Source organism: Chiloscyllium punctatum, chromosome 6 (assembly GCF_047496795.1).
Source record: "Chiloscyllium punctatum isolate Juve2018m chromosome 6, sChiPun1.3, whole genome shotgun sequence".
NCBI classification, from domain to species: Eukaryota; Metazoa; Chordata; class Chondrichthyes; order Orectolobiformes; family Hemiscylliidae; genus Chiloscyllium; species Chiloscyllium punctatum.
In genome coordinates this window covers 9,069,529-9,081,700 of record NC_092744.1, presented here as the reverse complement: position 1 = coordinate 9,081,700, position 12,172 = coordinate 9,069,529, and the positions used below count along the sequence as shown (strand labels likewise).

Below are 12,172 nucleotides of genomic sequence, written 5' to 3'. Positions count from 1 at the left end.
TCTTGGTAAGTCTTTTGTCAGAGATTCTATCTCAAATAGCCTTATCCAATTATAACAATATTATAAATGATTCATAAGTGAAACTCTCCTTATAAAATCAACCAAAGGATACTGCTTAAATATCTTAATTAAATTAGTAATTTAACCTTATTGATAATTTGCTACAATAATTTTGATTGTCAATTGCAGCAATGTAAGTTAGGTAAATAACCATTCAGTGAAATGGGCTCTTTAATTATTCTTGAATGAGCCTCATACTGCATGTTTCACTGAGGGGATCACTTGTATCAAAATTGCATGTGACCTACCTAACTATCATATGAAAATAAAATTTCAAAACTGTTCTTAATATTATAAAGTGGTATTCGAAAAAGACCTGCTGAATAATTTATTTTTAAATGTTGTAATTTGCTTATTATTGTTATATTGTTTCTACATTTCAAAAGTGATAAAGAATCATTCTTTCTTGTAAAACTTGCCAACTTTCCTATTTGAGTCCGTCAATTAGGGGCTCTACACCATTGTGAATGGTGAATAAATGCAAGTAAATTATCTTTAAGGAAACAAAATAATTTTAAGATTCTTTTTAGTTCATTGACCTGAGAGTTTACATTTGCGTCCCAATTAATTATTTCAGGCAGTTGCCTCATTCAGAAGTAAGGGGTTGATGTAATATTCAATGCCAGTGAATATAAAAGAAGGTATTGCAGTTGCTCGATATCTAAAACACACAGAAACAGAAAGTGCTGCAGAAACTGAGCAGATTCTGAGGAAGGGTTTCTGAAGTCAAAATGTTTACTCTGTTTTCTCTACAGACGTTATCAGACCTGTTGAGTCTCTCCAGCAACTTCTGTTTTTGTGTGTAACAAAGGAGCTAATATGTTCAAAGTCCTGAGTTTTCTGTAAGAAAGTTATCAAAGTTTTGCTTTAAGGACAGTTTTCTCTTTTTTTACCCATGTTTTCTACTGGCTAAGTAGGCAATAACTATGACAGGGATTTTTTAAACTTTTACTGTAGCTGTTTTATAATTGCTTAAATTAGAGCCAAAATGTGCAGTTTTCACCATTTCTATTCATAAACAAATAAGTAGGAGAAAAACCTACTGACCTCAAATCAGAGAGTTGGCAAGTATTGTACTCTCCTTGACGTGGCACTGGCTCCATGTGCACATGCTGTTCCTAAAGAGACATGATGTTCCTGTCTCGATTTGATATATTTGTCATCTCTTTGGTCACCTGTTTGCCAATTTATCTTTTGCCTTCTCGGTTTTGACCCCACAACTGGAAGTGATTGTTTTTTGTATTGTTCGTTTGCACCATGTTCCTGAATCAATTGGATCACGTGGCTGGTGTTGCACTGCACTACCTTTTTATTAACCCCTCTCTGCCTGAATTGACCACCATTAACCATGTTCCTGTATCACTAACCAACTGAGTTTATATTGTAATGATGGGTCGAAGGGGCTGGGCTGTGGTTCTGTCTCATGTCAATGTTGGATAAGGGGGTTGTTGTCTTTCACTTGTTTTCTGTAGCTTTGTTATGCAATTGCCTGTTGGATGTGAGCCAGGCACAGCTTTGTTGGCGACTCGTGCTCTATACTGGCTCTCTGGTGCCTGCTCTTGTCTACCTTCTCGGACGTGTTCCCGGTTTTGTGTAAACAAGATGATGAATCTTACCCAGTGCTTCTCCTTTGTTTTAGAAAATAGAAAAGAAAACACGCTCCCCTACTCCGGAAAGTTTCCATATGTTCAAGCCCCCAAAGGTTTTTGTTTGTTTCTACATTTTTTTTCTAAAAATGCTTCGTAATTTTGCATTTTTCCAACTAGATATTTTTCTAGTTGTGTTAAGCATTTGTTTAAATTCTGTACTTGTGTGTGCATATATATCCTGTCTGTTGTCCATTGCTTATCATAATTTTTCTCATGAAATATTTGTTCCGTTTATTGCTTGAAGAATTGGTTTGACGAGCTCAGAGGATAAGGATATCATTTTAATAGGATAACTGTTTTACAAAACTGACTCGAGCAAAAATCCAAGTTGGGAGGAGTTGGCTTCTTTTGTGAGAGATCAAATGTCTTTTTTAGAAAGCTTTTATCCCTTTGTGTAGAAATTTTAATAATCAGAGAAGCTAAGTTGTCTTGTTTGTGTGTGCATGTGTATCTGTTTGTTTGTGTGTGTGTGTGTGTGTGTAGTAAGTTGAACATACACTGAAGAGCATTGAAATCTGGTCAGTCATTAAGGGAATGACCTTGATGCACAGTGGAGCATAATGGAACAATTCTTTGTGATGAAAAATTGCATAACTGGTGTTATTGAGAGAGTGCCTATCCTTAAGAACCTTTCTTCAGAACTTCATTCTTGGAATATGGGTGTAAGCGAGCCAGCGTTTGTTACTCATCCATTGTGGCTTTGGAAAAGGATGTCAGAGAACAATCTCCTTGAACAATTGTGATATACATGCTAAAAATACTTCTGCTGGCTAGGACTTCAAGGATTTTGATCCCGTCATAGTGAAAGAATGAGGATAAACATCAAATGAGGAGAATGTCTGCTTCAGGGAAAACTTGATTGTGGTTACATAAAAACATTTTAAAAAAAGAAGAACTTGATTGTTCTTTGGCGTCTACTCTGCTGTCTACTCCAATCAAGACTGGCTTCACCTTTCCTTTCCCTCTTGATGCCTTTATCTTTTAATTCCCTGAGAGACCAGGGGTACACAAGACTTAAATCTATGTGATGATGGAGGATCAGTGACTCTTTTTGGTGTATTCCCACCTGGCTCCTGTCCTTCCCTTTTAGGTGGCAAAGTTTGGGGGTGTTCTGGTGGGTTTCTGCTGTAGATGGTGCATATTAGTCTCATGGTAGAAAACCTGGCCATTTTCAGGGGTCAGATGAGCTGCTTTGTCCTGGCTGGTGTCAAGCTTCTCGAGTTTTATTGCTGTGAAAATGAAAGGAAGAATATTCTGGAATGTTGGAACTGATTTCCATCAGAAGGACCTTTTTGATACTACGAATCCGATAAGGAAGATTCTGAAGCATTTGAGGAACTCCAGAGTCCTATGCTGCTTTTTCATTGGAGATTGTAAAAGAGGGCTGAAGCAAACTGAGATAATATGCATATTATTGAAAATAATGACGATTTTGAAGATTATGGAGAACACTTGGATATTGTGTCTTATTCAATAACCAAGACAGAATCTGAATACTTCAAAACTGGTTCCCTGGAGGTTACAGAATATAGAACAGTAAGAATATTACTGGTTATCTTATTTTTTGAAAATCATATGAGTTGGAAAGCTTTAGATAAATATTTGGGTTTATCTCACAGGCATGAAAAGCACATTTCCACAGTAAACCATTCTAAATCTGTGTTGGATTTGAAATAGGAAATGCTATGCTACCTTATTTATTTTGTAAATATATAATCGTCTGGGATATGGATGATAATACAGCTGTATCACAGCTGTGTGTGCAAACTCGATTGCTTCATGAATCTGGAAGTAGAGTTTTGATTACAAAGAGCACCAACATTTTAATATAAGCTATTTTAAATTTGCCTTTTGCATGTAAATTTGACCTCTACATTAGAAACAGTTTGGCAAATTTAAAAGACTTATTGTTTCACACATATCCTGCAGATACTGGTTAACCAGAGATGTCTTGTCACATTCATTTATTGCTGCTTCCCATTGTAAATGATATATAATGAGGAAACTAGGATCACAGGTACTAAATTATTTAGGAGCTAATTACTGCAGATGCTGGAACCTGTACTGAAAACAAATTGCTGGAGCAAGTCAGATAGAATTAATGTAGAGAAAGCAAGCTAATGTTTCAAGTCTCAAATTTACCAATTCTAAAGTTTACTAATCTGGAATCCCATTAAATAACAGGGATAGTCACATAGCAGAACTCTAATACAGGTTGTTCTGCTGTAACATGCTTTTCGTCAATGCGAATGGACTATAACGTGATTGACGAATTATGGATGCTGTTTGGATAATGTGAACGGATATAGCGATCCTCTACAGCGTGATTTTCTGTGGCGGTTTTCCATAGTGTGATTTTCTATAGCGTGAGGTTGCAGAGCAACACTACTGTCTCATTATAAGAATGCCTTGTATAGCATAGCTGTTATTTTTCCAATTAATTGAATATTGAGATTAACTGGAGGTTTCCAGGGAATAAAAAACATTGATTTACTGAAAACCAGAAAGTGAAGGGTATCATTGTTGAAAGGCAACCTCACTATTATGTCCTGCATGCAGTTGTGAATAAGGTTTTACATCATAGTCGTGTCAAACAATACACTAAACGATATTTATTTTCAGATTTTTGCAAATATGAGTGATTCAACAAGAAATACCCCCATCCCCCATGTTCCCTGCTGCTAATGTTTATATGCCTTTTTAATCATTATTGTTGAATCTCCATAGCATAACATTGAATCAAAAACTGGTTTGGTTATATGCTACCTATTTAGTGCACAGTTTCATTAAATTTATTGTTGTTATCAAATGAAGTGTTGCAAAAAATAAACCAGTGAATTGGTGAAATATGTTCTTTTATGTTTATAATTTTTTGGTGTTCTGGTGCTTCCTGTGACAGATATTGCATTTGGATATAAAGCAAATTGATACAATTATCTGCAGCTGAGACCAGTGCAAACTGTGCTTTATGTGGGTAGGATATTGAACTGTTGACCATGTAGTATTAAAATGCGTCTCCTTTTGATTATTTTTCTCTCATGAAGAATGCAAAGAGTTCTCTAGAACCTTGCATCATGCCAAAAAAATGTGCAACACTTGGGTTTTGGAAATGATCTCATCTTTGTAATTAGACTTTGTATTTCAATTTCATTTGTGATTTCTGCTCCCCCACTCTGCCCAGAGTTTGATTGAATGGACGTAAAGTCAACAGCATGCAGGTAAGAATGAGGTGTGCTGGATTTAATGACCATCAACTGAATCATTGTAAATGTGTCAGACGTTGCCTGACCATTGCTGAAAAGGTGACTTTGATCTTCTTTTATGGAATTGAGGTCAATATTACCCCCCTCGATTCTTTCATTTCCAAAATGACAGTGGGATGGAAGCTGCTTATTTTCATCCACTTCAGAGTCTTGTCATCTGCAGTACCCTTCTACTCAGAGGAATAAGACTCTGAGAAATAAATAACAACTGTCAACAATGTTGTACAGTCCATGGATAGAAAGTGCGACTACGTCAGTTATGGGATGTCTACCCTGGGAAGTTTACCCAACAGAAACAGGCAGGTCTAAACAAACCGCATCTGAAATTTAACCCTGCAATCTCCTTCTGTGCAGGTGGGTGGAAGTTGTATTAATTTGTTATCCAGATGTAATAAATTGAATGTATGTGCAGACAAAAGATATGTATAACAGTTTTTAACCTCATGGGATATTCTGGATTCTCTGTGCTTTTAGATTTTAATATTTTCATCTTGCTTTTAAGAAAGATACCAATTTTTTAAAAAATATTTATCTGGTTTAAGTTGCTCTTAAGGTGTTGGTAATATGATTGTTTTAGTTTACACTTGGCTTCTGTTTTCTGTGACAAAACCATTCAAAAGTTCATAACCTAGCCACTTTTAAAAATGAATTATGAATTACACTTGAGCTTTATTTCATTGTCTAATTATTGTGCCACTGTTACTTTTTAGAATTGTTTTAAAACAAGTTAAATAACATTGTTTATTTCCAAGTATTCGAACAGGAGTTTTCTGTATAAAGGCAATACCCCAGAAACTAGTTCCCTCAAATGTTCAGAGTTTGTTTTACGTGAAATTACACCTAGTGCACAAATAATTATTTCCTATACATTAAATAATATTTGGAGTGAAACACTGGCTGGGCATTCTCAGCAAGCACCAGCCTTTTCTTAAACATTACATCAAACCTCTCAATCGATGGAGTAATGAAGTTCTTTATCAAAGGCCAAATTTCTTAACGTCTTACCTGGTCTACATCATTCTTCTCCCCCCCGCCCCGCCCGCCCACCCACCCACCCACCCACCCAGCTCGAGAAGTGGTTTGTAATGCAACCTTGGGAGATGGTCATGTTAGAGTGCGACTGCAGTCTCTTCTCAGAATTCTGTTGATCAAACTTGCAAAAATGTTAAGTTGTCTGGGAAATGATTAGAAAATACAAGGAATCTTTCCCGCGAGACACTCATATTGAGACAGAGCTATACGATGCATCTCTTTGCACAGAAGGTGATCACCAATTTAATAAATTGGCAGAAATTTATGTGAAATGAGGTGGCAATGGCAGAACAGTATTGTCACCACGAGACTATTAATCCAGAGAGTCGAGAGGGTGGTGCTGGAAAAACACAGCAGGTCAGGCAGCATCCGAGGAGCACGAAAATCGATGTTTTGGGCAAAAGCCCTTCATCAGGAATGAGAACCAGGTAAAGTCCTATGGGCGCACCATGACAAAGGGTGCAATTTGAATTCTGTAAAAATCTGGAATGAAGAGTCTAACGATGACCATTGTCCATCTGGCTCACTAATGTCCTTTAAGGAAGAAATCTGACCTTACCCGATATGGCCTACACGTGACTCCAGACGCACAACCAATGTGGTTAACTCTCAAAAGATCTCTGGGCAATTAGGAGTGGGCAATAAATACTGTGACGTCCATGGCCCATAAACGAATAATTAGAAAACACTGATTCAAGCAATCATGCCAAAGTTTGTTTATGTATGTGTTTGTCATCACAGTAATTTCAAGTAGTAATTTTTATAATTTTAATATACAGGGCATTTTCATGTATATTACTAATCTGTATGAATTTGGACGGCTCCTTTCAACTGAAAATTATAATGCCTCACATGTGCACGGTGATCTGTGGGAAATATTTTCCAACCCATTGGTGAGTATTAGCAATTTGTTGACCAGGTTTTGAATTTGAAATGCACATATTAAAGCCCATTGTTAAGTGATGTTTTTCATGTAACTCTTTGTTAATATCCACACTTACTTCTCCTCCGTTAACCAACTATGCTTTACTGTCAATATACATAAGAACTCCGCGCAGGAGTAGGCTATTCAGCCCCTCAAGCCTGCTCCCCCATTTAATACGATCATGGCTTAACTTATCTCTGCCTCAACTCCATTTTCTTGCACGCTCTCCATAACCCTCCAACTCATTACTAATTAAAAATATGTTCATTTTCTCCTCAAATTTACTTAATGTCCTGGATCCACTGCACTCTAAGGTAGTGAATTGCACAGAGTCACAGCCCTTTGAGAGAGGTGGATTTCTCCTCATCTCTGTTTTTAAATGTGCTACCTCCTATCCTAAAACTATGGAAAAATAAACTTCAAAGTCAAAATTTCCAAAAGTGTGAAGATGTAATTTTTTCAGTAATATGAGATGATATTACAGTCAAAATTACTAAAATGACATTTATAACATCTGTGTGTTACAAACATTACCTCTATATATCATATATCATGTGTAATAAGACAGTAAGTGGGCGGCACGGTGGCACAGTGGTTAGCATTGCTGCCTCGCAGCGCCGGAGACCCGGGTTCAATTCCCGCCTCAGGCGACTGACTGTGTGGAGTTTGCACGTTCTCCCCGTGTCTGCGTGGGTTTCCTCCGGGTGCTCCGGTTTCCTCCCACAGTCCAAAGATGTGCAGGTCAGGTGAATTGGCCATGCTAAATTGCCCGTAGTGTTAGGTAAGGGGTAGATGTAGATGTAGGGGTATGGGTGGGTTACGCTTCGGCGGGGCGGTGTGGACTTGTTGGGCCGAAGGGCCTGTTTCCACATTGTAAGTAATCTAATCTAATCTAATCTAAAGTAAGCTTGATACATTCTGTACTAATCAAGTGGCATTGAGAACAGAGCCTGAACAATTTAGAGTACATTAATGCCTTGCAGTAGTCCTTTTTGATCAAAGTTCCAACACACAACTGTTTACCTTAAATCGTGGCTTGGGTAGTTGATTATTTACTGTTTATAAATCTTGCTGCAATTGTGGAATCTTCCTGCATCGTTTAATGGCAGTCTTCTGAAGAAATTAAGATTGTTATGAGATTAGATTCCTTTGGTGCCTTATACTTTCCTAAGGTAGGAATGATCAATGATAATGGATGTTTTGTCATTTGCAGTAATTCTCCAGGCTGTTTGTCCACCGTATTATGTGTGACAGACTAAGCAATAGTTCAATGAATTTATTTTATCTTTTGCCATACAGACACATTGAGATCTAGAATGCACGTCTCTTGTATTACAAAAAGTCGGAAATATCATCTTGCAGAATCATGCTCATTGCCACTATCTATAGTATAGGAGCATTTAAGAATCAACATTTAGTATGCAAATAAAATCTATATTTTACTCATTGCTCAACACATTTTTCGCTCCTGTTTTTCTGATCAGCTGACTAAAAGACATTTGCTTTGCTGTAATCTAATGATATTTATGATACAGTGTGAGACGTGTTTTATGGTTCAGTGGGGGTTTTTTTGTTGACTATTGTAAATTTTATACACTTAAATAAACGCTGCAATCTGCCAACCAGCTGTGAATGAAAGGGATAAGGTGGTGACAAAATGAAAGGGAAGCGTGCATCATGTTAACAGCTAAGCTTTCAGAACAAACAAGAGAAACATTCACTGCAATGATCATCATCCAGTAGATGAAAGTCAATGGCTAATGTGGTGACCATAGTTACATTTTTTAATGAAATAGAATCTGGTAATTGTCGTTGTGAAAAAGAGAAAATAGTTTTAACATGTGCATTACACAAGGGATGCTGATTTAAGGCAATTGACAAAATAAGCAAGGGGAGATTTCTTTTATGTTGCACATTCTTATCATCTAGAATGTACTGCTTGGAAGTGTAGTGAAAGCAGATTCAATAGATGGTTTCAAAAGAAAATTGAATAAACACGTAAAGGGGAGAAAATTGCAAGGTGTTGGCATAGGGGCAGGACTAATTTGAAAGTGGACACAGCTGTAATGTGTTGAAAGCCAGTCTTCTGTGTTTTAAGATTTTTGATCATGGAGCTACTGACAAACTGTTAAAGGATATTTCTGAGGAGAACATTGGAAACTTGGGCTCCTTGCCTGATGTCTACATTTTAAATATGGCGTAGAACACATATGCAATGTCACACAACAGAATCCTGAGGATATATATAGGTCATGGTATCAACAGTATGGTAGCTATGTGGAGACATTGACTCCCTGATAGGAAAGAGAGTGATGGTCAATCAATATTTTCCGGGCTGCTGGGAGGCATCAGTGGAGTTCCTGAGGGAGATCCCTCTTGTTAATGATCTGGATCTTGGTGTGCACGGGACAGTTTCCAAGTTTGCAGTTGGTACTGAATGTGAAACAACTAAAAACTGAGAAACGGACAGTGTAGAACTCCACAAGGACATTGACAAGTTGGTGGAGTGGACAGAAGGGTGGCAGATGAGGTTCATTGCAGAGAACCATAGGGATGATGTTGTGAAACTTGGAAGGGTTCAGAAAAGATTTACAAGGATGTTGCCAGGGTTGGAGGGTTTGAGCGATAGGGAGAGGCTGAACAGGTTGGGGCTATTTCCCCTGGAGCATCAGAGGCTGAGGGGTGACCTTATGGAGGTTTATAAAATCATGAGGGGCATGGATAGGGTGAAGAGACAAGTTCTTTTTCCCACGGTAGGGGAGTCCAAAACTGGAGGGCAGGGGTTGAAGATGAGAGGGAAAAGATCTGCAGGAGACTTGAGCAACTTTTCTCATGCGGAGGGTGGTGCGTGTATGGAATGAGCTGCCAGAGGATGTGGTGGTGGTCGGTACAATTATAACATTGAAAAGGCACCTGGATGGATATGTGAATACAAAGAACTTCAAAAGATATGGACCAAATACTGGCAAATGGAACTTGATTTATTTAGGAATCTGGTCAGCATGGACAAGTTGGACCGAAGGGTCTGTTTCTATGCTGTACATCTCTGATTCTGTGTGACTTAAACTGTGAGGTGATGCACTTTGGTCGGAAGAACATTGAAAGACGATTAAAAAGGGGTGTAATTCTAAAGGGGGGAGCAGGAGCAGAGGGACCTGAATGTCTCTGTGCACAGATCATCGAAGGTAACAAGACAGGTAGAGAGACCAGTTAATAAAGTGTAGAGTGTTGTCAATTTTATTCATGGGGGAATAGAGTATAAGAACATGTCCAGTGATATTGAATTCCTACAAGGCATTTTTTAGAGAATTGGAGCTCGGAGTATTCTGTATAGTTGTAGGAGTGCCACATTGTTGGAAAGGTGTGAATATATTGGTGAGAGTGCAGAATCAGTTTGCAGAGTGGTTTTGGGAATGAGAAACTTCAGTGATGAGAGCAGATTGAATAAGTTGGGACTGTTAGATTAGATTACTTACAATGTGGAAACAGGCCCTTCGGCCCAACAAGTCCACACCGCCCCGCCGAAGCGTAACCCACCCATACCCCTACATCTACATCTACATCTACCCCTTACCTAACACTACGGGCAATTTAGCATGGCCAATTCACCTGACCTGCACATCTTTGGACTGTGGGAGGAAACCGGAGCACCCGGAGGAAACCCACGCAGACACGGGGAGAACGTGCAAACTCCACACAGTCAGTCGCCTGAGGCAGGAATTGAACCCGGGTCTCCGGCGCTGCGAGGCAGCAGTGCTAACCACTGTGCCACCGTGCCGCTCCTTGGAGAGAGGAGACTGAGAGGAGATTTGACAGAAACGTTCAAAATCATGAGTGGGATGGATAGAATAGATAGGAAGAAGCTGTTCCTGCTGCTAAAAAAGAACAAGAGGGAATAGATTTAAAGTAATGTGCAAAACATGCAGAGGGCAACGTGAGAAAAATGTGTGAAGTGGTTTATTTCGATTATAACTTGTACATGTCATGAACTTGCCCTTCATTTTAGGAAAATATTTCTTTATTTCTCTTTTTTTTTGTGTGGTACTGGTTGTAATTTACAGTAATCACTTTTTAATAGAAACAGTCTTGGTTTGATGCACTGCATTTAATCAGCCTTTGAGGGAGTGCAGAACAGAGAGGAAAGATGTCTTAATAATGAGAGAATGGGAAGACCAGATAAGAAGCTGTAATGTTAAAATTTGTGGGATCCGCAACCAATTAATTCGCTGCCCTATGGGGTCTTGCTGGGAGAGAAAAATTGTAAAATTGTGAGAAGCAATTCATTTTAAAATACTCTAGTTTCAAGCCACACATTATATTTTATTTGCATGCATGTTTTGAGACCGATATTGAATCCTTTGGGAAATATGTTTCTAATGCAAAACATTGACTTGCATTTATATACCTGGAAGTGTAGTGCATATCAATAGGGAAACATTAATTGCATTTGACGCTATGGGTACCTTATCCACCTCACATGGAGTATTGTGGAATGTGAATAATTCAAATGTCTGTGTCCTGGAGACACCCAGATGACACTTTCTCCTCAACCAGAATCATCTGTGAGTCTCAAAGAATGAGGAGGGATCTCATGGAAATCTGTCAAATCCTAAGAGTACGAGACAAGGTAAATGCAGGGAGGATATTCCCAATGAACAGGGCATCAATATTCAGGGGTCAAATTCTAAGGATTGAGATGGGGAGAAAAGTCTTCACCCATAGATAAAAATCACACAACACCAGGTTATAGTCCAATAGATTTATTTGGATGTACTAGCTTTCAGAGCGCTGCTCCTTCATCAGAGAGGCAGAATTTTTAGCAAAAGATCACAGTCTCATGCAATTAAAATGATATGTTGAACAAACCTAGATTGCTTTTGCTATAAATTCTGTGTCTTATGATCCTGCCCCACTAGTTACCTAATGAAGGAGCGGCGCTCCAAAAGCTAGTAGTGTACTTCCAATTAAACCTCTTGGACTATAACCTGGTGTTGTGTGATTTTTAACTTTGTCCATCCCAGTCCAACACCAGCTCCTCCACATAATGTTCACCCAGAGAGTGGTGAGCCAGTGGAACTCTCTGCCATTAAAAGCCGTTGAGGCCAAAACATTAATTGCTTTCAGGAAAGAGTTAGGTATACCTTTTGGAGTTAAAGCGATTAAAGGGAATGGGGAAGCAGAAAGAGGCGTGGAGTTCAATGATCAACCATTTTTAAAAAATCTTTTGTGGAATGTGGGTGGGG

The 12,172-nt window shown here is 38.5% G+C and overlaps 1 protein-coding gene across 2 annotated transcripts in view; it reads left to right on the top strand.

Moving 5' to 3' along the window:
- plod2 (procollagen-lysine, 2-oxoglutarate 5-dioxygenase 2) overlaps positions 1-12,172 on the top strand; it is a 171,348-nt gene that overhangs the window by 141,886 nt on the left and 17,290 nt on the right. The window contains exons 14-15 of one of the 2 annotated variants that reach the window (XM_072572006.1): positions 1,700-1,762; positions 6,784-6,897. In XM_072572006.1, the coding sequence (XP_072428107.1) occupies positions 1,700-1,762; positions 6,784-6,897 (177 nt within the window). The remainder of the gene's footprint in view (positions 1-1,699; positions 1,763-6,783; positions 6,898-12,172) is intronic. The other variant, XM_072572007.1, reaches the window with a different exon arrangement.